The following is a 26450-nucleotide window of genomic DNA, read 5'->3' on the forward strand; positions in this document are numbered from 1 at the left end:
TCTGCACCCTCTCCAAAGCCTCAACATCCTTCCCGTAGTAGGGTGACCAGAACAGTACGCAATACTGCAGATGTGGCTGAACCAGAGATTTATAAGGTTGCAACGTAATCCCCTGACTTTTGAGCTCAATGCCTCGAGTAATAAAAGCAAGCATTCCATAAGCCTTCAAAATTTTGCTTGCCTCTATCTGATCTGTATGAACAAGCTTTCCACTCTAGCTTGACAATAATAATATATATTAATGACTTAGACGAGGGAATTAAATGCAGCATCTCCAAGTTTGCGGATGACACGAAGCTGGGTGGCAGTGTTAGCTGTGAGGAGGATGCTAAGAGGGTGCAGGGTGACTTGGATAGGTTGGGTGAGTGGGCAAATTCATGGCAGATGCAGTTTAATGTGGATAAATGTGAGGTTATCCACTTTGGTGGCAAGAGCAGGAAAACAGATTATTATCTGGATGGTGGCCGATTAGGAAAAGGGGAGGTGCAACGAGACCTGGGTGTCATTATACACCAGTCATTGAAAGTGGGCATGCAGGTACAGCAGGCGGTGAAAAAGGCGAATGGTATGCTGGCATTTATAGCAAGAGGATTCGAGTACAGGAGCAGGGAGGTACTACTGCAGTTGTACAAGGCCTTGGTGAGACCACACCTGGAGTATTGTGTGCAGTTTTGGTCCCCTAATCCGAGGAAAGACATTCTTGCCATAGAGGGGGTACAAAGAAGGTTCACCAGATTGATTCCTGGGATGGCAGGACTTTCATATGATGAAAGACTGGATCAGCTAGGCTTATACTCTCTGGAATTTAGAAGATTGAGGGGGGGATCTTATTGAAACGTATAAAATCCTAAAGGGATTGGACAGGCTAGATGCAGGAAGATTGTTCCCAATGTTGGGGAAGTACAGAATGAGGGGTCACAGTTTGAGGATAAAGGGGAAGCCTTTTAGGACCGAGATGAGGAAAAACTTCTTCACACAGAGAGTGGTGAATCTGTGGAATTCTCTGCCACAGGAAACAGTTGAGGCCAGTTCATTGGCTATATTTAAGAGGGAGTTAGATATGGCCCTTGTGGCTAAAGGGATCAGGGGGTATGGAGAGAAGGCAGGTACAGGGTCCTGAGTTGAATGATCAGCCATGATCATACTGAATGGCAGTGCAGGCACAAAGGGCCAAATGGCCTACTCCTGCACGTATTTTCTATGTTTCTATGTTTCTATAACTATTTGAATTCCAGCAGTAACTAGGACTTTAGTATTCAGTGCTCTAATCATTGAGGTACCTGTCATTTTGGACCAACTATTTCACCAGTATTGCAGAAGACCATGACTTGGAGTCATGACTGTGGTGTTGACCTTTGCCCTTTGCTCCTTGACCTTGGGCTGCAGCAGTCCTGTGGCAAACCTGTGGCAAATCCGACTTCCCCATGTCGACTGCAGTGGAGAAACAATCTGTGCCAATGCCCCACACACACGCGCGCGCGCACACACACACACACACACACACACACACACACACACACACACACACACACACACAATGCTGGAGGAACTCAGCAGGCCAGGCAGCATCCATGGAAAAGAGTAAACAGTTGACGTTTCGGGCCGAGACCCTTCACCAGGACTGGGAAGGGAAGGGGGAAGAAGTTGTGGAGGGGAGGGGAGGAAGAAGTACGAGGTGGTAGGTGACAGGAGGAACCGGGAGAGGGGGTGAGGGGGGTGAAGTAAAGAGCTGGGAAGTTGATTAGTGGAAGAGATAAAGGGCTGCAGAAGGGGGAATCTGACAGGAGACAACAAAAGACCACGGAAGAGAGGGAAGAGGAAGGAACACCAGAGGGAGACTAGGAGATAAGATGAGAGAGGGAAACAGGAATTGGGAATGGGGAAGGAGAGCGGTGTTGGGGAGACAATTACCGGAAATTCGAGCAATCTATGTTCATGCCATCAGGTTGGAGGCTACCCAGACCCCTGTGTCTTTTTCTCTCTTTCTCTTTAAACCCAGCAACACATCCAAACCGAGCGAACCTAACCACATGGTCCGGGGAAGGAAGAAACACCTGGTCCTTTCTTACATCTGTCATTCTGCAGGGCTGTGAATCATAAATCCCCTCGACTGGATCCAATGGGTGGGATTGCTACAAAAGGCTTATTCGCTCAGCGGCCTCTTTTTAAGCCAGGAGTGGGACCCAATGTGATCTTCTGCTGCTGTAGCCCGTCCACTTCATGGTTCGACGTGTTGTGCGCTCAAAGATGCTTTTCTGCACACCACTGTTGTACCAGGTGGTTATTTGAGTTACTGTCGCCTTCCTGTCAGCTTGAACCGGTCTGGCCATTCTCCTCCGACCTCTCTCATTAACGAAGTATTTTTGCCCACAGAACTGCCACTCACTGGTTGTTTCCTTTTTGTTTCTCGCACTGTTCTCGGTTGGGAATCTCAGCAGTTTCTCAGATACTTTGGCACCGACAATCATTCCACGGTCAAAGTCACCTCTTCTCCCCCTGTTCTGATATCTGGTCCGAACAACAGCTGAGCCTCTTGACCACGTCTGCATGCTTTAATGCCTTGAGTTGCCGCCCGATTAGGCGTCTAGCGAGCCTGCGCACAGGAGCACCGACTGACGCGGCCACTCTGTGTACCTGAAACTCTTCCGTGTTAGCAACGGGCAGGGCCCCAGTCACACCAAGCGTTCTTGTCGCGATTGAGAAAGCCCCGCGAAGCCCTCCAGAATCGGAAAGATGAATTTGTATATTTGCGATGGGATGCTGCTGAGCGGGCACTTGCAGCCAGAGGAGGAGAGTTTTGAAACTTTGGCATCCCCTTAGGATCCGGGGCTCAAATATCACCGTGGCTCGGTTAGGGCTTAAGGTTACTCGGGCCCTGGCATCCCAGCCAAAGAGCCATCTCCAAAGGACAAGGAGCCTCGCTGTAGGGTTCACAGCCAACTACCGCCCAGGCTCAACGGGGTCTCCCCCCCTCAGTCATTCGGACACGGGCAGCACTGAGGTCCGGCAGTCCTGCGCCACAGTGCTTTTGTCTTGCAGCTGGGCGGCCCTGCAGCCCTGTAGCAGGGCCCTCCTGGCGTACTTAATGGCGTTGTTCTTCACGGTGACGAAGAAGAGCGTGTTGATCATGCTGTTGCTCACCGCGATGCACTTCACGACGTAGTACACTGTGATTGAGTGCCTCTCCCGCAGGAGCACGCTGGGGAAGAAATCCCGGACGATGGCGTACCCGTAGTACGGGGCCCAGCAGAGGATGTAGGCCGTCAGTATCGCCATCAGGACCAGGACTGTCTTCCGCCGGGCTCTCAGCCGCTTCTTGATCTGTTTGGTTTGCACACCGGGCACAATCTTGAACCACAGCTCCCTGCTGATCTGTAGGTAGCACAGCGACATAGTCACCACAGGAGCGGCAAACTCCAGGACGAAGAGGAACAGAAAGTAAGACCTGTAGAAATGCACCTTGTCCATCGGCCAGATCTGCCCGCAGAATACCTTCCCTCCGCCGCCGCCGGGGAAGGTGTCGAAGGTGGTCTCGGTCATGAAGTAGGCCGAGGGGATGGAGATAACCAGGGACACGACCCAAACGGCAATCAGGATGCAGTAGGCCGTCTGTAACTTCATGCGAGGCTTTAGTGGGTGCACTATCACCAAATACCTACAGGAGGGCCAGAAACAGGAAAATACAGAGGGAAGTAAGTGGGTTGCAGAGATCGACCATGAGTGACAAGACCAGGTCCTTTAATGAGAGAAGGGTTACCAGAAAGAAACTGATAAATTTTGAAGTAAATACTTTGACATTTCAACTCATCTCCATTTTTACTGAGACGAGGAGGAGAATTAAAAATAAAATAAAGATGATCTTTCATAAGTTATCTTTTGCAGCCGATGGGATGTTATGCTGAAGTTGTGTACAACATTGGCAAGGCCCAGTTTGGAGCATTGTCCGCAGATTTGGTCACCCACCTATGGGAAAGATGTAAATAAGGTTGAAAGAGTACAGAGAAAATTTACAAGGATGTTGCCGGGTCTGGAGGACCTGAGTTATAAGGAAAGATTGAATACGTTAGGACTTTATTCCTTGGAATGTGGAAAATTGAGGGGAGATTTGATAGAGGTATACAAAATTATGAGGGGTATAGATAGGGTAAATGCAAGCAGGCTTTTTCCACTGAGATTGGGTGGGACGACAACTGGAGGTCATGGGTTAAGTGTGAAAGGTGAGAGGTTTAAGGGGAACATGAGGGGAAACCTCTTCACTCAGAGGGTGGTGAGAGTGTGGAACGAGCTGCCAGCACAAGTGGTGCATGCCAGCTCGGTTTCAACATTTAAGAGAAGTTTGGATAGGTACATGGATGGTAGGGGTATGGAGGGCGATGGTCCCAGTGCAGATCAATGGGGGTGAGCTGCTTAAATAGTTTGGCATGGTCTAGATGGGCTGAAGGGCCTGTTTCTGTGCTGTACTTCTCTATGACTAACAAACCTAAAATCTTTAATAATTTTTTCTTTGCGTCAGCATGGTAGAGTAGTGGTTAGCACTGCAGTTTACGGTGCAGGCGATCCGGGTTCAAATCCCGCCGCTGCCTGTAAGGAGATTGTACGCTCTCCCCGTGACCGCGTGGGTTTCCTCCCACAGTCCAAAGACGTCACGGTTGGTAGGTTAATTGGTGATTGTAAATTGTCCTGTGATTAGGATAAAATTAAATTGGGTGGTCACTGGGCACGGCTCAAAGGGCCGGGAGGGCTTATCTCAATAAGGTAAAGGTTACATTTATTTGGCACAAGTACGTCGAAATATACAGTGAAATGCACCATCTGCATCAAAACGAATCAACAAGGATCGAGCTGGGCAGCCCACAGGCGTTGTCACTCTTCCGCCATCGGCGTAGCACGCCCACAACTCACTGACCCCAACCAGGACGTCGTTGGACTGTGGGAGGAAACCAGAGCACCCGGAGGAAACCCACGCGGTCACGAGGGGAGATCCTGAGGAATCGTGGGGGAAATCAAACCCCTATCTTACAGCCGGCACTGGTGAAGCGCTCTGCTCCGTGCAACACCATCGTGCCCCTTGCTTGCTTCTTCCCGTCCTGACCCCGAAACCCAGGTTTGGCAGGCACAGCAAAGCTCGACGGTGAGCTCAGTAATGAAGTGTTAAAAAAACAAGCAGAAGAGTTCAAAGGGAAGTTGAGAAAAAATGTTTTTGAGTTGGAACTTGGATCAGTAGAGGCCCTTCAGCCCAAGATGGTGTGCCAACTTTTTTAACCCACTGAAAGGTCAAAGCTAATCCTTTCCTTCCACACAGCCTGCCAATTTTTCTATCATCCATTTGCCCACCTAAGTATCCCTGATGCATAAAGACAAGAACGGTCAGGATGGGAAACAGTTTCTTCCCTCAGGCCATTAGGCTTCTGAACTCCTGGCCGCATCGCATTCGAAGTGTCACCGGTTAATCTGATCCGTCTTTTAAAATGAATGCACTTTAGGCTATTGATGTGTGATTTGTCTGTTGGTTTTATCCTTACCCTCACAAGTTGTTGTGTGTACTTGCACGGTATTCACACCGATCGGGGCTCGGGTGGTCAAGGCATCGCGACCTCCCGGTTTTGGCGGGACCCAGGTCATACCGACCCTGGACGTACGGAGTCTGGGAAAGTTGCTTCTCTCACCATTGAGTCCGGTGGCTGTTAGCGAGGGGTTAACAAGCCGCGTCTCTGGAGACGCCCGGCAAAAGGGGTTTCATACAAGTATATAGTTATACAACAATAAACTTGACTTATGAGAGGTGATTGATTAAGTTTGTGGCCTAAGGTAGAAGGAGTCAATTTTAGAAAACCTAGCACATCTATTTTTCAACATAGTCCCCTCCTACATTTACACACTTAGTCCAGCGGTCGGGGAGCATACGGATCTTGGACTTCCAGAAAGTGTCCACAGCAGGGGTGATTGATAAGCTCGTGGCCTAAGGTAGAAGGAGATGAGTTATACAGCTCTCGTTACATGCACATGCAGGTCAACTCTTTGAATGATTATGCAGAAAGTTTGAAGTTAATAACTCATCTCCTTCTGCCCTGGGCCACGAGCTTATCAATCAACCCTGCTATGGACACTTTCTGGAGGTCCAAGATCCGTATGCTCCACGACCGCTGGACTAAGTGTGTAAATGTAGGAGGGGACTACGTTGAAAAATAAATGTGCTAGGTTTTCTAAAATTGACCCCTTCTACCTTAGGCCACGAACTTATCAATCACCCCTTGTATGTCTGCCTCCACCTCCACCCCTGGTAGTATATTCCACACACCCACTATTTCTGTGTTTAAAAAAAAAATGCGTCTGGTATCCATTCCCTCCCCATACTTTTATTTAGTCAACTTAAAATTATACACCCTCATCTAAGTCATTCACACCCCGGGAAGAAGTCTCTGCTCGACCTATGCCTCTTATCATCTTGTACACCTCCATCAAGTCATCTCTCATCCTCCTTCACTCCAAAGAGAAAAGCCCTCGCTCGCTCAGTCTGTCCTCATAAGATGTGCTCTCCAATCCAGCCAACATCCTGGTAAATCTCCTCTGCACCCTCTCTAAAGCTTCCACATCCTTCCTGTAATGAGGTGACCAGAACCGAACACCATACTTCGGCAGTCTAACCAGAGTTTTATAGAGCTGCAGCATTACTTCGCACCTCTTGAACCCAATCTCCCGATTAATGAAGGCCAAAGCATCACACATCTTCTAGAAGGTGTTGTTGGAAACAGCAGCTTTTTCAAAAATAATACTTCTTTATAAGATTTGTACTCCTAAAAAGCCATCTTGTAGACATTCTAGAAACGCTCCCTCTTGGAATCCTGCACCGACTTGACTTTCCCAATCTACCTGCATCCCCATGACTATTGTAAAATTGTCCTTTTGGCATGCATTTTCTATCTCCCCTTGTAATCTTTAGACCACATCCTTGCTACTGCTTGGGGTTCTGCATCCAACTCCCTCCCATCAGGGTCTTTTTACCCTTGCAGTTTCCTTAGCTCTATCCGCAATGATTCACCACCCATGTCAACTCTTTCTAATGAGTTAATTTTAGTTTTTTTTAAAACGAAGAAAGCCATGTCACCCACCCACCCATCCCCACCCCCACCTTCCTGCCTGTCATTTCAATACAATGTGTATCCTTGGACATTAAGTTCCCAGCTATAATCTTCTTTCAGCCATGATTCAGTGATGCTGACAATGTCATGTATGCCAATCTGTAACTGTGCTACAAGTTCATCTACCTTATTCTGTTTACTGTGTGCATCCTGTTTGCCTTCAGTCCTGTATTCACCCTTTTCGATTTTGTCCACCTTTTACGTTGCAACTCATCCAGTTGACTGCAATTTTGCCCTATCAACAGCCTCTCCTCACTACACATGACCTCTGTTTGTAACACAACTATCTCATCTTCAGCCCTATCACTCCAGTTCCCAATCCCCCTGCCAAATTAGTTTCAACCCACCCGAACATCTCTAGCCAATCTGACCACAGGAACATTAGATTCCCTTGGGTTCAGATGTAAACTGTCCCCTTCCTACACGTCAGACCTTCCCCAGAAGAGATCCCAAAGATCCGTAAATCTGAACCCCGGTTCCTCAGCCACACAGTCACCTGCCAAATCACCCTATTCTTACCCTCACTGGCACGTGGCACAGGCAGCAATCCAGAGATGACTACCCTGGAGATCCTGTTTCTCAGCCTTCTACCTAGCTCCCTAAAATCTCTCTTCAGGACCTCCTCACCTTGTCTAACTATGCCATCGGTGCCAGTATGTACCAAGACTTCTGGCTGCTCACCCTCGCCCTTGGCATGGGCCCGATCCGAGACGTCCCTGATCCTGGCTCCAGGGAGGCAACATACCATCTGGGTGTCTCTCTCACACCCACAGAATCTCGTCTCTGTTCCTCAGTTCATGAAATCTCCAACCAACACTGCAGTCCTCTTCATCCCTCTTCTCTTCTGAGCCTTCACACCAGACTCAAGTTACAGAGACCCGGTCGCTGTGGTTTCCTCTGGTAGGTCGTCACCCTCAACAGTATCCGAAGTGGTATACTTTTTATCGAGGGGTATGGCCACGGGTGAACTCTGCACAGGGTGTGCATCTCCCCTCCTTCTCCTGACCGTCACCCAGTAACTTGTCTCCTGCAACCTAGAGGTGACTACCTTCCTGTAGCTCCTGCCTATTGCCTCCTCATTTTCCCGAACGAGTCGAAGGTCATCGAGCTGCAGCTCCAGTTCCTTCATACGTTCTCCGAGCAGCTGCAGCTCGGCGCACCCGGTGCAGGTGTGTTTATCTGGGAGCCCGGACTTCTCACATCCCACCCACGGTACAAAACACTGCCCCTAGAGCCATTTTCACTGTACTGTGTACTAACGGATGAGGAATGAACAGAGAGAGAGGGTAACTTACAAGACAATCAACCTCACCCAAAGCTGACCTCGCCCAAGGCTGATGAGCCAAAGCCTCTCTGAAGACTGGCTCGCTCACAGGAATGGCCGCTCCCCTTGCACCTGCGTTACATGTACTCCCTCTTTTTAACGAATCCCTCTCGCTGACTGGTCGCTCCTCAAATCAGAAAAGCCGCAACTAAACTCTGCCTTTGAACTCTCGATCGCCACCCTGATTAAAAAGTAACCCTTTTCACACACCCCTGCAGTGGATTGTCCAATAATACTTCTTGTAAGATTTGTACTTTTTAAAGAAGCCCATATAGTTTTCACAGTGGCAGAAAGCGGTATAGCAGCTAAACTAACGATTTATTACCTTCCTCATTGCTCATTGGCTAACATTACCATGTGATGTATTTTAGTTATATAACCTATTAACTAGCTTATTTCTATCTAAGGAATTTTCCTTATCTTATCTATAGAAATGTTGGATTTTTCAGAGGCACCATCTTTTCTTCTTTTTCATTCCTTTGCCTTTGCATCCAACAGCCTCTTAACTCATTTCTCAGCTCTGTATTCCATTTGTTTAGTATTTGTAAGTCTGTTTGTACTCTGAGATAAACGATCATTAGAATTAAGACTGCTCATCATTTTTGACTCCTGGAAGACTGCTAAGGATGAGGAAACAAATAGACATCCAACAGTGAAGAGCTGAATGGGGCAAAAATGAACACTGTCATTCAGGCCAACAAAGCCAATACTTGATTGTTGAGGCGACTTTATAGCAACAGCTTGAGGGAAAATCGTCAGAGATGGTTACAGATCGAGAATGGGCACTCAGTGACTAACTTCACAGCCGTCAATGATATTGATGCATTCAAGGCTAAAACTGGGTTTCTCAGCTGGCCGTGTGGCGCTGAAGTGGAGCGAGTGACCTTGGAGAGATTTGAGAATTTTAAGTTTCGGAACTGGCCCGTTCCAAAGCCAGTTTAAGACGCAGACATAGGGAGAGCTGAGCTGAACACGCAAGTGAGGTCATCATGGAGTCAAAGAGCAATACAGCACAGATACAGGCCCTTCAGCCCTGTAAGTCAATGCTACCCCACCAGTCCCAATTTCCTGCATTCAGTCCGTATCCCTCCGGGCCCCTCCCTTCTACGTACCTAACTAAGCACTTCTTAAGTGATAATATTGTATCTCGTGTGGGCATGTGGCCAAGTGGTTAAGGCATTGGACTAGTGATCTGAAGGTCGTGAGTTCGAGCCCCAGCCGAGGCAGCGTGTTGTGTCCTTGAGCAAGGCACTTAACCACACATTGCTCTGAACGACACAGGTGCCAAGCTGTATGGGTCCTAATGCCCTTCCCTTGAACAACATCGGTGTCGCGGAGAGGGGAGACTTGCAGCATGGGCAACTGCCGGTCTTCCATACAACCTTGCCCAGGCCTGCGCCCTGGAGAGTGAAGACTTTCCAGGCGCAGATCCATGGTCTCGCAAGACTAACGGATGCCTTAGTAATATTGTATCTGCCTCAATCATTTATGAGAGGATGGTACTGATTGACTTTCATTGATGGAGGGTGAAGGGGGGGGGCCATACAGGAACCACACTAGAATGCCAACCAAAGTTCAGTAGAGGGGAGGTGGTGCTGATGATATGGAGCTGGAAGCTTCGGTGATAGATTAAAGCTCAGTTCAGGGCCAACAGCTGGAACCAAGAGGCTTGAGGCACAGAGGTGAGGTGGGCTAGATTAATATTTCTGAAAAAGACCCACTGCGGTATCTGGAGATGTTCTCACCTGTCGACTGCTATGACCAAGAGAGCGTTGGTGGAGACGTAGAGGGAGACCATCCTGAGGTAGTTCACAGAGGAGCAAAGAACGTGTCCGAAGTTCCAGGACAGCTCCCTGACCACATAGTAATCCATCTCGAAAGGGCAGCACACGATGGCCACAATGAAGTCGGAGACAGCCAGGTTGACGATGAGAAGGTTGGTGATGTTCCTCAGGTTCTTGTACCTGGCCAGGGTGACGATGAAGAGGAGGTTGCCAACGCCGCAGACCAGCATAATGCAGACCAGCACGACGCCAATCACCACCCGAACCTGATAGGTCTTGACGGCGTCCTCCTCTCCTCGCGAATCGAGGGATGTCACGTACTGGTCGTACTCACAACTCCCGTTCCAGTGGGTGCTGGCGTCCACCAAACTTAAGTCAATGTACCGTGAGAAGTTGGCACAGGGATCCGCCATGGCCGAATCTCCCCAGCTCACCAAACCCGGGATCTCTTCCTGTGGCAACGTTGGGTAATATTCCTGTTCTATCTGTATGAAGTAAGTCTTTTTCTACAATTTGCAGGTTGCTAAAGTCTTGATTGTTGGAGCAGGTGGCTTCAGCTTAATGCTGGAACTGTGACTCTGGGTTAGCGTGGTTTGAAGGAGGAGGAGCATCTTCAAGCCAAGCCCACTTGAACTTAGCCAATGGAGTGAGAGGAGAGAGGGCTCACCTATTCACCTGCGGAGGAAAAGAACAATGCCATTAGTTATTGGCTTTGGTCCTGATCCCCGTTTCTATGGCTAATGTGTCGCAGGGTGAGCTTGTGACTCTGGAAGGGTTGTGTTAGTGACCGGTTTTCGCACTGCACCAGATTTAGCGGAAAGCTTCCTGAATGTTTCCTGCACTCCCTCCTTCTCTCTGTCTTCATATCGCTACCTTGCTTGCTCTTTCCCTCTCTCCAACTTTCCAACTCTACCTCTGTTATCTTTTTCTCTACACTGCTCTTTCCCTCTAGCTTGCTTTCTTTCTTTCTCTACATCTCTTCCTTGTTCTGCTTCTCTCTATCTCATTCACTCTCTCTCTAACCCCTCTCTCTTGCTCTCTAACCCATTCTCTCCCTCTCTCTACCCACCTCTCTCTCCACCTGTCCAGCTCTCTGCCACCCTCTCTTACCCCCTTAACCCCTTTACACATTACCTCACACCCCTCTTTTCTTAAGGCATCCGTTAGTCTTGCAAGACCATGGATCTGCACCTGGAAAGTCTTCACTCTCCAGGGTGCAGGCCTGGGCAAGGTTGTATGGAAGACCGGCAGTTGCCCATGCTGCAAGTCTCCCCTCTCCACGACACAATGTTGTCCAAGGGAAAGGCATTAGGACCCGTACAGCTTGGCACCGGTGTCGTCGCAGAGCAATGTGTGGTTAAGTGCCTTGCTCAAGGACACAACACACTGCCTCAGCTGGGGCTCGAACTCACGACCTTCAGGTCGCTAGTCTAACGCCTTAACCACTTGGCCACGTGCCCACTCACACCCCTCACCCACCCAATAATCCCTCCTTGCCCTCCCCAACTCCCCCCTCAGCCCCCTAGCCCCAATCACTCCTCACCTCACCAACCACACTTCTCCCCAATCACCCCTCAATCCTCTCCCTCAGCCTTTAACCCTCACCCCCTCTTCTGTCCTCCTCACTCTCTCCCTCTCCCTTCCCTACCCATCCCCCAAACCCCTCCCCTCACTCATTACTCACTATCCTTCCACTCCCCTCAGTCCCCACACCCCCTTCACCCCTTCCTCCCTCGCCCTTTCCCATCATCCCCACTCCCATCCCCTCCCCACTCACTCCTTCCCTACCCCCGCCCCTACCCATTCCCCACACCCCTCTCCCTCACCAATCACTCACTCACCCTTCCCCTTCCCCATTTGCCTCAGCCCCCCTCCCCCTCCCCACACCTTCCTTCCCCCTCAACACTCACCTACCTTCTCTCTCCCTCAACCTCTCTCTCTCTCTCTCTCTCTCCAACGACTCACAGACGTGCTTCTTCCCCTCCACCACCGGATTCCTGAACGCTCTCCGATCACAGCCGCACTATCCCCTTTCTGCGCGCCGTTTATTTATTTTGCCGTCGCTAGTGACTTTGTGTTTGTGTTTGGGTGAGGGGTGACTGGGGGAGAGAGAGGGGAGTGGGAGGGGGTGGAGGAGGTGAGGAGGGACGAGGAGCGATTGGGAGGGGAGGAGGTGAGGATAGTAAATTTGTGTCCTGACTGCTGCTGCCAGCCGCCAACACACTTCGCACCAGCCGTTCTGAGACCAGCGAACTTCCCCGTCCATTGTTTATCCTCCGCGCCCTCTGTCCGCAGTGACTCACCACCAATCCCCCTCTCTATCTGCGACGGTATGTCTGACGGTCCTCTTTCTCGTCCCCCCACATCCAGCGCGTCCTCTCCACCCTCCCCCCGGCCAACCCCCTCCTCTACTCTGCATTCACTGTCTGTCATCTCCCCTCCCTCTGTCTCCCCACCCCACAGCTTTATCGGTCCCCGCAGAGCTCTCTCGCTGCTACGACCACCCCTCACCCGCCACCCTCCTCCACCCCCTCCGTCCATCTCAGGTGAAGTGAATCTACGATCTAATTCTGCACGTGTCACTTTGAGGGCCGTTTTCTAGCAGGCATTTGCGGGGAAATCGAACTTGTGGAAGACTGCACATAAAGACTGACAACCAACATCAAGAGAAGACAGAGCAAATTAAAATAAACAAAATCAGTAACTCATATTCAGAGTACGAGTTATAGAGGCCTTGGAAGTGCGTCCATAACAATAAGCTCACACAAAATGGCGGAAGAACCCAGCAGGCCCAGGCAGCGTCTATGGAAATGAATAGACAGTTGACAGTTTCGGGCTGAGATGCTTCCTCAGGACTGAGAAGGGAAAGGGGGAGATGCCAGAATAAAAAGCTGTGGGGGTTGTGGGGGGAGGAAAGGAGGCTAGTTGAAAGGTGATAGGTGAAGCCAGGTGGGTGGGAAAGGTCAAGGGTGGAGAGACGAGACAGGGCCATCAGCCATACCGTTGCAGACAGAGAGGGGGATCAGTGGTGAGTTACTGCAGGCAAAGGGAGCGGAGAATCAACAATGGACAGAGAAAGCGACTGGTGCCAGAATCGCTGTCGTGTACAGCACTGCTCATCCCTCCACTCCCCCAACCCCTCTCCCCCAGTCACCCCTCCCTCCTCCCCCTCACCCAAACACAAAGTCACTAGCGATGGCAAAATAAATAAACGGCGCGCAGAAAGGGATAGTGCGGCTGTGATCGGAGAGCGTTCAGGAATCCGATGGCGGAGGGGAAGAAGCACGTCTGTGAGTCGTTGGAGAGGTGGGGGGAGGGAGAGAGAGAGTGGGGGAAAAGAGAGAGGGTGGGGAGAGAGAGGGGGGAAGAGAGAGAGGGGGGAAGAGAGAGGGGGGGGAGAGAGGGGGGAGAGAGGGGGGAGGGGGGGGGAGAGAGGGGGGGAGAGAGGGGGGGAGAGAGGGGGGGGAGAGAGGGGGGAGGGGGGAGAGAGGGGGGGGAGAGGGGGGGAGAGGGGGGGAGAGAGAGAGGGGGGGAGAGAGGGGGAGAGAGAGAGCGGGACTAGAGAGTGCGGAAAGAGAGAATGGGGAAGAGAGAGAGAGTGAGGAGAGAGAGAGAGAGTGGGGGAGAGAGAGAGGGGGGGGAGAGAGAGAGAGTGGGGGAGAGAGAGAGAGGGGATGAAAGAAAGGGAAGAGAGGAGAGAGAGAGAGAAATAGATGTGAGTCATTAGAGGGGAGAATAGAGAGAGGGAGGGTGACAGGTGAGGGTAGTGTCGGGTGATGAGGAGGAGGAGGGTGGGTAGGCTACCTTTCCCTCACCATCACTCTCCTGATGAGATCTCCATCCCCTGCTGTACTTCTCTCCACTCCTTCCTTCACTCCCACTCTGCCCAGATGAATCAGCTGAGTCCTGCTGAGTAGGGATGTATAAGTTATTGTAGAAACAATACTGGTGAATCTGACAACGTTAATTTCCCCAGGAATCATGAACTCTATTAAACAGAAATTAGCAGACCTTGTACTGGATTGTAAGTGAATGATTGCTCGAGATGAGCATTTCCAGGGAGACATCTGCGAGGGACGGGTTTGCGAGTTGGGGATTTGATATTCTTGTTGCTGTTTTTTCCCGTGTGGGCGATATATTAGTTTTTGTGCGAGGGAAGAGGTTGTGGGGGGGTTTGAGATTTGTGCGATTTTGATTCTTTTTTTGTGCGGGGGGGCATGGGTTGATGGCTTTCTTTTAACAACTTCTGTGGTTTTCTTTGTTCCGTGGCTATCTGGAGAAGACAAATTTCAGAGTTGTATTCTGCATACATACTCTGATAATAAAATGAACCTTTGAGTATTGTTATTATGGCACAACCGTTGCTTCTCTGTGTAGACCAGACCAGGAAAAAAAATGCACACCTTCCTAGTAGCTCATATCTACCTTAATAATACTTTCAGATAAGAAATTATCTCTCCGCTCCACATCGGCAAATAAATTACTGTGCAAAAGTCTTAGACACATATATAGCCCAGCGGTCAGGCAGCTTATTTCCCAGATAGCCCCAAATCCCTTATGAGGACTCAGTCTCCCGGCATGCGTAATATGGAGCGGAGAGCAAGTTTGTAAATCTGCTGGGAGGAAAGGATGTTGGGATGTTGGGAATGGCGAGGGTGGAGGGGCAGGTGGCAGAGAAGGAGTGCCAGAGATGAAGGGGTGGCGCAGTTGCAGACACCGCCCCCCAGCCCTGAGATGCCAGGCAAGGTCATCTGATTCCAAACAATTGGTTTATTGATGGCTACAGAAGGTCTCTCTGGTGCTTCCCTCTCCCTCCCCCTTTTCCCAACCGTGATTCCCCTCTCCCCGACCCCTTCCCACTCTCAGTCCACGATAGAGACCCCTATCAGAATCAGGTTTATCATCACTCACCTATGTCACGAAATTTGTCTTTCTTTGCGTCAGCAGTACATAAATTTACTACGGTACTCTGCAAAAGTCTTAGGCACCCTAGCTATATATGCGTAAGACGTCTGTACAGTAGTGTATCTGCGATAATGTGTTTTGATAGAGCTGTGTACGATGACAAGAGGCATGGAGTGAACTGCCAGCGCCTTTTCCCCAGGGTGGCAATGGTTAATACACGAAGTCTTGATGAAGGGTCTCTTTTCCAGACATCTCACCCTGCAAAAACTCATTTCAGGGAGGTAGCACCATCAATTTGCGGGAGACTCCCAGAACTTCCGGGAGAGGTGGGATGTCGGCAATAGAGTAGCTCCTTAGCAGCTAACCAGCTAGCTTAAATAACGTTAGCTTTGCTAATGAACGAATGACACCTGTTAAACTCACCTCAACATGTCTTTTACAGTCTTAACCCACCATGGGCAATAGAACAGTCACCGTTGCAAACAGCACAGTGAGCAACACTGTCATTATTTTTGACCCCTATTAGGCAGGGGTACACGCTAGTGTAGTCTGGGGTGACGTACGTTTTATATTTTCTTTCTTTTGGAACACTCTGCCATGGTGTGCGCTCTCGCTCTCTCTTTCTCACGCTCTCTCGCGCTCTCTCGCTCACTCACTCTCAAAAAAATTGATTTCTGAGATATTGTATATAATTTGCGGGCATCAGGGAGCCGCTATTAATATGCGGGAGACTCCCGGAACTTCCGGGAGAGATGGGATATCTGCTTTTCCATGGATGCTGCCTGGCCTGCTGAGTTCCTCCAGTATTTTGTGTGTGTTGCTTTGGGTTTTCAGCACCTGCAGACTTTCTTGTGTTTGTGTTAATACGGGGGGGGGGGTGCAGGGGACATCATTTTAAAGTGATCGGAGGAAAATGTATTGGGGGGGTTGTCAGAAGTAGGGTGTTTTTTTCACACAGAGAATGATGCTGCCTGGGGTGGTGGTAGAGGGATGTTTGAGAAACCTAATTTTTCTGTAAATGCTTGCAAAAAATTGAGTATTCTGGTGACTTTGTTAATAAATTCACTTTGACTTTGACGTTCGTGCACGATGGAAAACATGGAGGAAAGACGGAAAAGTTCGATTGATTTTGGAGTAGGTTAAAAGGTCAACACAACATCATGGGCCGAGAGAAGCCATATTGTCCTATGATCTATTCCTTGAGTTACTGAGTAATAGAAGCGAACTGGAGGCCATTCAGCCCTTTATATCAGTGCTGCCCCTTGGAAGGAAGTTTCCAATTGGTTCATCCGGCACGGACACAGGCCCTTGGGGCCAGCCAGTCCTTGCCAACCAAGATGCCCACCTATGCTAGATCCACTTGGCCACATTTGGGCCACGTCCCTCCACACCTTTCCTATCCACGTCCGACTGCCTTTTAAATGATGTTCATGAAGTTAACGCAACCACTTCCGGTTCTATGACTGTGATTGTTCTTGGCAAATTTTTCTACAGAAGTGGTTTGCCATTGCCTTCTTCTGGCCTAGGGGGTGAACCCCAGCCATTCTCAATACTCTTCAGAGACTGTCTGCCTGGCGTTAGTGACATGTGATCTGCACCGGCTGCTCATACAACCATCCACCACCTGCTCTCATGGCTTCACGTGACCCTGATCGGGGCGCTAAGCAGGTGCTACACCTTACCCAGGAGTGACCTGCAGGCTAGCGGAGGGAAGGAGCGCCTCACACCTCCCTTGGTAGAGATGCATCTCCACTCCGCCACCTTCGGCATAACAAGTTGCCCCTCAGATGCCTCATAAATCTTTCCCCTTCACCTACGTCTTCTAGATCTGGATTCCCCAACCCCAGCCACCTTGAAAAGAATAGAAAGACATGAGGAAAGAAGATTAAGCTGCGTCGTGGACAATCTGGAAGTAGTCACCCAGGTCTACAAACACCTCTGGCCTCATCTCTTCTAGCTCCTCCTCCTTTTAGGGGCTTTTGGTATTGCTTGGATGGTGGGGGGAAGGGGTGGAGTTGGTGGTTTTGCTGGTGCAAGTGGGGGGAGGCGGAGGGAGAGGGTCAAAGCTCCTGCTTGTGCGCTGGGAGGGGGGCTTCGGGGATCTGTTGGTGTCTATCATTCATTCTAAAGGGTTTCTTGTTTGGTGGATGTCTGTGAAGAGTAAGAATTTCAGGTGGTATACTGTTCACATTCTCTGATATTAAATTGAACCATTTGGACCCTGGTTTTTTAAAAAAAAAATCTGTGCACATTCGCCTTATCTATGCCTCTCACTTTTTAACGTACCTCATAAAGTCAACGCCAGTTGGCGGTGTAACGGTATCAGCACCGGTCCTCAGGGGCAAGATGGCCGGCCCCTCGCACGCTATCCACCTGAGCTGGGTTGAGCTAGCAACTCGGCCTCATTAAGACCATAAGACCACAAGACAAAGGAGCCAAAGTCGGCCATTCGGCCCATCAAGTCTGCTCCGCCATTTTATCATGAGCTGATCCATTCTCCCATTTAGTCCCACTCCCCTGCCTTCTCACCATAACCTTTGATGCCCTGGCTACTCAGATACCTATCAATCTCTGCCTTAACTACACCCAATGACTTGGCCTCCACTGCTGCCCGTGGCAACAAATTGCACAGATTTACCACCCTCTGGCTAAAAAAATTTCTTTGCACCTCTGTTCTGAATGGGTGCCCTTCAATCCTTAAATCATGCCCTCTCATACTAGATTCCCCCACCATGGGAAACAATTTTGTCACATCCACTCTGTCCATGCCTTTTAATATTCAAAATGTTTCTATGAGGTCCCCCCTCATTCTTCTAAACTCCAAGGAGTACAGTCCAAGAGCGGACAAACGTTCCTCATACGTTAACCCTCTCATTCCCGGAATCATTCTAGTGAATTTTCTCTGAACCCTCTCCAACGTCAGAACATCCTTTCTTAAATAAGGAGCCCAAAACTGCCCACAGTACTCCAAGTGAGGTCTTACCAGTGCCTTATAGAGCCTCAACATCACATCCCTGCTCCTATACTCTATTCCTCAAGAAATGAATGCCAACATTGCATTCGCCTTCTTCACCACCGACTCAACCTGAAGGTTAACTTTAAGGGTATCCTGCACCAGCGCTCACAAGTCCCATTGCATCTCAGAACTTTGAATTTTCTCCCCACTTAAATAATAGTCTGCCTGTTTATTCCTTAGCCATACTTTATTGATCCCGGGGGAAATTGGTTTTTGTTACAGTTGCACCATAAATAATTAAATAGTAATAAAACCATAAATAGTTAAATAGTAATATGTAAATTATGCCAGGAAATAAGTCCAGGACCAGCCTATTGGCTCAGGGTGTCTGACCCTCCAAGGGAGGAGTTGTAAAGTTTGATGGTCACAGGCGGGAATGACTTCCTATGACGCTCTGTGTTGCATCTCGGTGGAATGAGTCTCTGGCTGAACGTACTCCTGTGCCCAACCAGTACAATATGTAGTGGATGGGAGACATTGTCCAAGATGGCATGCAACTTGGACAGCATCCTCTTTTCAGACACCACCGTGAGAGAGTCCAGTTCCATCCCCACAACATCACTGGCCTTATGAATGAGTTTGTTGATTCTGTTGGTGTCTGCTACCGTCAGCCTGCTGCCCCAGCACACAACAGCAAACATGATCGCACTGGCCACCACAGACTCGTAGAACATCCTCAGCATCGTCCGACAGATGTTAAAGGACCTCAGTCTCCTCTGGAAATAGAGATAGCTGCCAAAGTGCACAAACATACACTTTCCAACATTGTATTTCATTTGCCACTTCTCTGCCCATTCTCCCAATCTATCCAAGTCTCTCTGCAGACTCTCGGTTTCCTCAGCACTACCGGCCCCTCCACCTATCTTTGCACCGTCAGCAAACTTAGCCACAGAGCCATCTATTCCATAATCCAAATCGTTGATGTACAATGTAAAAAGAAGCGGCCCCAACATGGACCCGCTTTAAAAACAGGTAAGTGGCGAGGTTGCCGCTCGACGTGCCACAGGGCGCGGAGAGGACACAAAGTCAACGCTCAGCGCCCTACAGGAATGAAGCCTTAGCCTGTGGAACTGCTCCCTATAAATCAGTGCCTCGATTCCTAGCAGCGTCCTTGTAGCCATTCCCTGATCCTTTCCCCGAAGCCCTGTTGATCCTTTGTGTGAATACTCCTGTAAAATTCACCGCAGGCTCCAGATTGTAACTTGCATCACAATATCCTCTCCCCCGCCCCCCTCCCCACTTCATCTCTGCTTCACTGCTTTGGCCGCTGCCTTCAATCAGTGGTGTCTGGCGGCTGACCTCCATGCCAATGAACAATCACTTGCTTGCTGTGTGTTTGTGCGTGTGGCTGAAGCTGAAATACAATCATTATCCATCCTCACCGCTCTGGACCGAGGAGGGAGATACGAAAATTGGCCATGCGTGCCAAAATCAGGTTGAATATCCCTGACATCCGTGGTGAAATTTGTTGTTTTTGCGGCAGCGGAACAGTGCAAAAAATAAAAAATTACAAAATGATAAATTAGAATAAGAAATGTTATCGTGTGCCCACCATCTCACGGACATCTCTGCCACTTCACTCGTCCGGGCTGCTGTCCCCAGATGCTTCATATCCTCCCTGAACCAAAGAACTCAGAGCATGCATTTCTAAATGACAATAAAAGAGGACTGCGTGTCCTCATAATCTAATCTAAGTGACTACCGCCCAGTGGCACTGACGCCGATCGTCAAGAAGTGATTTCAACAGCACGTATCACAAACTCCACTCCTGCCGTGCTAGACGTTTATAGACATAGACATAGAATAGTACAGCACAGTACCGGCCCTCAAACCCTGCCTCCCATATAACCCCTCCCCACCTTAAATTCCTCCATATACCTGTCTAGTAGTCTCTTAAACTTCACGAGTGTATCTGCCTCCACCACTGACTCATGCAGTGCGTTCCTGTGCTTACTGACGGAACCACTCTCGGACAGATGCTATAGCACCTGGCCCTGACACACCTCGAAAACAGGGACCCTTACGTCAGACACGAGGAAATCTGCAGATACTGGAATTTCAAGCAACACACATAAAAGTCCTGACGAAGGGTCTCGGCCCGAAACGCCGACTGTACCTCTTCCTAGAGATGCTGCCTGGGCAGCAACTTTTATGTGTGACCCTTATGTCAGAATGCTGTTTCTAGATTTCATTTTGGCATGCAATACTATCATCCCACAGACCGTGGTGAACGAATTTCTACTCCTTGGTCTAAATGCACCACTGTGCATCTGGGCGTTGGACTTCCTGACCGTCAGATCTCAGATAGTCAGGATGCACAATCGCTCCTCCCTCCCCATCATTCTCAACGCGGGCAATCCCCTACCCCCGGCCCCCAGGGCTGTGCGCTGGGCCCACAGCCGTACGCTCTGCTCACACGCGTGACTGCACGGCCAAACGCTCGAGCAATCGTGTTGTCAAGATCACCGATGGCCCGACGGCGGCGGGTCTCGTCGCCAACGACGACGAGACGGCCGACAGAGAGGAGGTGGAAGAGCTCAGGGCCCGGTGCCTGGCAAAGAGCCTCTTCCTTAACATCAACACGACAAAGGAGATGGTTATCAGCTACAGGACAACTCGCACCGCACTCGCACACCCCTCTTTACATTGGCGGCATAGCCGTGGAAAGTGCGAGCAGTTTCAAGTCCCTGAGAAACCACATCTCATGGTCCCAGAACACATCCTACAAAGTCAAAACAGCTCACTGATATCTCTATGTTCTGAAGAGAGCCGGACCTTGCCCATCTATGCTCACGTCATTCTATAGAGCATCCTAACAAGCTGCATCACCACTCGCACTGCTGCAGACAGGAAGGCGCTACAGCGGGTAGTCAAAACAGCCCAACACATCGCTGGCACCAGCCTACCTGCCAACAAGAGCCTGCGTACAGGGAAAGGGCCAGTAACGTCGTGAAGGATCCCACCCACCCCTGCTCATGGACTGTCTGCCCCTCTCCCATCAGGGAAGAGGCTACATAGCATCCACACCAGGACCACCAGACTCAAAAACACCTCCACCCATAATTTCCCATCAGTCACCTTGTGTACAGCCTGGCGCCACCTTATGGACACATTATCAATCTACGTATATAAGCTATCTTATGTATTTTGATATATGGCATGCGTTTTAAAAATTATTATTGTGTTTTTTATTTTTTGTGGGGTTTTTTGTGCTGCATCAGATCCGGGATAACAATTATTTTGTTCCCCTCACACTCATGAACAGGAGGTATTAAAAATATATTACAAGTTAATTAAATAAGAGGCATTGATCGTGTGGATAGACAGAGGCTTTTTCCCAGGGCTGAAATGGCTGACACGAGAGGGCACAGTTTTAAGGTGCTTGGAAGTAGATACAGAGATGTCAGGGGTAAGTTTTTTCACACAGAGAGTGGTGAGTGTGTGGAATGGGCTGCCGGCGATGGTGGTGGAGGCGGATACGATAAGGTCTTTTAAGAGGCTCCTGGACAGGTACAAGGAGCTTAGAAAACTAGAGGGCTATGGGTAACCCTAGGTAATTTCCAAGTTAAGGACATGTTCGGCACAGGTTTGTGGGCCGAAGGGCCTGTATTGCGCTGTAGGTTTTCTGTGTTTCTAATGCAAGTAAAGACCAGGTGAACAAGACTTACGCCAGACTGTGTAAGAACAGCAGATACCTGTTCCTCAAACACCCGAGGTTTTTTACGTTAATCTGGCCGATCTGAGATGAGAGTTATTTCCAGATTTCTCAGACGACCTGGGTCCCTCGGTGGCCATGGCCGGCTCTTACCGCATCTCTCTGGTTAAGCGGTCACCTGCAAAGCCAGTCCGTACAAGTACCTGGACAGGGGAGGGCGATGGCCCAGGTTTAGGTCCTTGGGGACAGTTCAGTGCGGACTAGATGGGCCAAACGGCCGGTTTCTGTGCCGCATGACTGTCATTTTAAATGGTTCAGTCTGTTAAGAGTGTTACTCCTGTCCAGGTCTCTCCCTTTCGGCTTGCTCAGATGCGGCTTCTGGGTGGGTGCAAGTTAAAGCCCGAGGCCACTCCGTCCTTCTAACCTGTTCTGCCGTTTAGTACGATAATGACTGACCTGGCCGGAGCCTCAGCCCCACGTTCCGGCGGTGCCCCGCTTGTCTAAATGCCCGTCGACAGTCGTTGTCGAGCTCCCTTAGCAGGTGCGCTCTATTCTATCCCTCCATACTGAGGCCGTGCCCTCTGGTCTTAGATTTCCCTCCCGATGGCCAGTTGAATTAGATAACCAAGACCCCCGACCCTCATCCCACAACCCCCGAGGATGAAAAGCAAGCCCGCGGTTTCGCTCCACTCCCGAGTCACACAGAAGCCACCTGATAATTTCGCTACACAGACACACACACTCACTTCTCAAAGATCAGCCCGAGTCCTCAGATCCTACTTGCCCTCCACCCAGAAGTTGCAGAAGTATCTTCAGCACCCCCCGGGGCAATAGAGGAACACTTTTTTTTTGTCCTTTGCTTGTCCGCAGATGTTTGGGTCTGGGTGAGTCACAGCGCCGGCGAGAAGCAAATGAAAATTACCTTCGCTTCTTCGGCTGCCTTCAAATCAAGTGTTCAGAATGGACGGCGTGACAAATCGCCTCTATCGCTGCTCTGTCTCCTCAGCGAAGAGTCCTCAAGCCTTACCTGTGATTTCCCCCCTCGCCAAGGTGCCGCGGTCTCTCCTTTGCGGCAGGATGTCTCGGGGGGTGGCCGGCGGGGAGGATTCTCGCCGCGCCGTGCTGGGGTGGGGTGCGCTCCCCTCGTCCCTCTGCCCCGGCTCCGGGGATCTCGCTCGCTGGCGACCTGTCTGCCTTCGCTCGGCCACTCACTGACTCAGTGCCCCCTCGCCGTCAGGAGGAGCTGATTCACCCGCCGCAACGTTGTCTTAAAGGAGAAGTCCCGCCTTCCGAACGAGAGGCGACGCCGGGAGGACCCGGTGTGAGGAAACAAAGACGGTCCCCCCACCCCGGGGAGGAGGGGGATGCTGTGGTTTTGGGGGCTGTCACTAAGGAACTCGGGGGGGGGGTGGGTTTGACGCGATGAGACAACACCTTGTGCTCCGCCTGGGTAGCATCCAACCCGATTGTATGAACACCCATTTCTGAAACTTCTCCCCTCACCATCACCCCCCCCCCCATTCCTGTTCCCCTCTCTCACTTTATCACCTCCCTCTGGTGTTCCCTCCCCCCCCTTCCCCTTCTTCCATGGTCTTCTGTCCTTTAACATCTGTCGGACGATGCTGAGGATGTCCTACGAGTCTGTGGTGGCCAGTGCGATCATGTTTGCTGTTGTGTGCTGGGGCAGCAGGCTGAGGGTAGCAGACACCGACAGAACCAACAAACTCATTCGTAAGGCCAGTGATGTTGTGGGGATGGAACTGGACTCTCTCACGGTGGTGTCTGAAAAGAAGACGCTGTCTAAGTTACATGCCATCTTGGACATTGTCTCCCATCCACTACATAATGTACTGGTTGGGCACAGGAGTACATTCAGCCAGAGACGCATTCCACCGAGATGCAGCACAGAGCGTCATAGGAAGTCATTCCTGCCTGTGGCCATCAAACTTTACAACTCCTCTCTTGGAGGGTCAGACACCCTGAGCCAATAGGCTGGTCCTGGACTCATTTCCTGGCATAATTTACATATTACTATTTAACTATTTATGGTGTTATTACTATTTATTATTTATGGTGCAACTGTAATGAAAACCAATTTCCCCCGGGATCAATAAAGCATGACTATGAGTATCAGATCCCCTCTTCTCCAGCCATTTATCTCTGCCACCTATCAACTTCCCATCTCTTTACTTCACCCTCTCCCGGTTTCACCTGTCACCTGCCACCTCGTACATCTTCCTCCCCTCCCCTCCACCCTTCTCCTCCTTTTCAGTCCTTTTATCCAGCCCAAACCGTCAACTGGTTACTCTGTTCCATAGCTGCTGCCTGGCCTGCTGAGATCCTGCAGCATATTGTGTGTGTGTGTGTGTGTGTGTGTGTGTGTGTGTGTGTGTGTATTTCCAGCATCTGCAGAATCTCAAAGTTGCTGGTGAACGCAGCAGGCCAGGCAGCATCTCTAGGAAGAGGTGCAGTCGACGTTTCAGGCCGAGACCCTTCGTCAGGACTAACTGAAGGAAGAGCTAGTAAGAGATTTGAAAGTGGGAGGGGGAGGGGGAGATCCAAAATGATAGGAGAAGACATGAGGGGGAAGGATGGAGCCAAGAGCTGGACAGTTGTTTGGCAAAAGGGGATATGAGAGGATCATGGGACAGGAGGCCCAGGGAGAAAGAAAAGGGGGAGAGGGGGAAACCCAGAGGATGGGCAAGGGGTATCACTAACCTCTCATATCCCTTTTGCCAATTAACTTTCCAGTTCTCAGCTCCATCCCTCCCCCTCCTGTCTTCTTCTGTCATTTTGGATCTCCCCCTCCCCCTCCCACTTTCAAATCTCTTACTAGCTCTTCCTTCAGTTAGTCCTGACGAAGGGTCTCGGCCGAAACGTCGACTGTACCTCTTCCTAGAGATGCTGCCTGGCCTGCTGCGTTCACCAGCAACTTTGATGTGCGTTGCTTGAAATTCCAGCATCTGCAGAATTCCTCGTATCTGCAGAATCTCTTGTGTTTTTGCACTTACCCTATAAACACCCCTTAAAATGTTGAATACCTCTAGCAAATCTCTCCTCATTCTCCTGCGCTCCAAGGAATAAAGTCCTAACCTATTCAACTTTCCCCCACAAAAAGAAACCTCAGGTCCTCAGGTCCCGGCAACATCCTCGCAGATTTTCTCAGTGCTCTCTCAATCTTAATGATATCATTTCTGTTGCTAGGCGACCAGAACTGCACACAATACTCCAAATTAGGCCTCAACAGCACCTTATAGAAATATGCTGGCTGGGAGGCGTTAATGTGTTCTCCTCAGTGCCAGGTGCTCCAGTTTCCTTCCACAGTCTAAAGACGTACCGGATGGTGGGTTAATTGGTCACTGTAAATTGTCCCGTGACTAGGCTCGGGTTAAATTGGGGTATTGCTGGACAGCATGGCTCGAAGGGGCAGAAGGGCCTATTCCGCAATGTCTCTCAATAAATAAAAAACTATTTCAATGCAGGTTGGGTTTTCTTCTGTTTCGTGGATGTCTGCGAAGAGTAAGAATTTCAGGTTCTATACTGTATACATTCTCTGACATTAAACGGAACCATTTAAACCCCGATGTTTAAAAAAAAAACTGTGCACGTTCGCCTTGTTGACACGGTTCATGTTTTAATGCACCTCATTAGGCCAATGCCAGCTGGCAGGGTAGTGGCATCTGCCACTAGGACTGGTCCTAGGTTCGAATCCAGCCGGCTCCCTTGCACACTTTCCATCCGCGCTGGGTTGAGCTTCGAACTAGCCACTCGGCCTCGTTAAAAAAAAAGAACAGTCAAATGCTACGGAAGTGGCAAAAAAAAGCAGCCCGATGCACCACTAAGCGTGAAAAAGAACAACAACATTGTGTAGATTTAAAGTAAAGCATGATAGATTAGTAAGAACGTCAATGGTTACGGGGAGAATGCGGTTGAGAGGGAAAATAAATCAGCCGTGATGGAATGGTGGAGCAGACTCATAGAAACATAGAAAATAGGTGCAGGAGTAGACCATTTGGTCCTTCGAGCCTGCACCGCCATTCAGTATGATCATGGCTGATCATTCAACTCAGAACCCTGTACCTGCCTTCTCTCCATACCCCCTGATCCCTTTAGCCACAAGGGCCATATCTAACTCCCTCTTAAATATAGCCAATGAACTGGCCTCAACTGTTTCCTGTGGCAGAGAATTCCACAGATTCACCACTCTCTGTGTGAAGAAGTTTTTCCTCATCTCGGTCCTAAAAGGCTTCCCCTTTATGCTCAAACTGTGACCCCTCATTCTGGACTTCCCCAACATCGGGAACAATCTTCCTGCATCTAGCCTGTACAATCCCTTTAGAATTTTATACGTTTCAATAAGATCCCCCCTCAATCTTCTAAATTCCAGAGAGTTTAAGCCTAGTCGATCCAATCTTTCATCATATGAAAGTCCTGCCATCCCAGGAATCAATCTGGTGAACCTTCTATGGCAAGAATGTCTTTCCTCAGATTAGGGGACCAAAATTGCACACAATACTCCAGGTGTGGTCTCACCAAGGCCTTGTACAACTGCAGTAGAACCTCCCTGCTCCTGTACTCGAATCCTCTTGCTATGAATGCCAGCATACCATTCGCCTTTTTCACCGCC

At 49.8% G+C, this 26450-nt stretch overlaps 1 protein-coding gene across 1 annotated transcript; it reads right to left on the minus strand.

Annotated features, from left to right (window-relative positions):
- Window positions 1–1590: 1590 nt before the first annotated feature.
- LOC140188974 (prokineticin receptor 1-like) lies at window positions 1591–23018 on the minus strand. The gene is made up of 3 exons (XM_072245636.1): window positions 22851–23018; window positions 10209–10922; window positions 1591–3655 (listed from the first exon to the last, which is right to left on the minus strand). The coding sequence occupies exons 2-3, from the start codon at window positions 10658–10660 to the stop codon at window positions 2977–2979; spliced, it is 1131 nt and encodes a 376-aa protein (XP_072101737.1). The 5' UTR covers window positions 10661–10922; window positions 22851–23018; the 3' UTR covers window positions 1591–2976.
- Window positions 23019–26450: the final 3432 nt, after the last annotated feature.

Source organism: Mobula birostris, chromosome 28 (assembly GCF_030028105.1).
Source record: "Mobula birostris isolate sMobBir1 chromosome 28, sMobBir1.hap1, whole genome shotgun sequence".
In the NCBI taxonomy this organism is placed as follows: domain Eukaryota; kingdom Metazoa; phylum Chordata; class Chondrichthyes; order Myliobatiformes; family Myliobatidae; genus Mobula; species Mobula birostris.

Coding starts and splice junctions, on each gene's coding strand:
- LOC140188974 (XM_072245636.1), bottom strand. CDS start 10,660: ATGGCGGATCCCTGTGCCAACTTCTCACGGTACATTGACTTAAGTTTG. Junction 3,656..10,208: donor TTGGTCATAGCAGTCGACAG/GTGAGAACATCT, acceptor GCCCTCCTGTAG/GTATTTGGTGATAGTGCACC.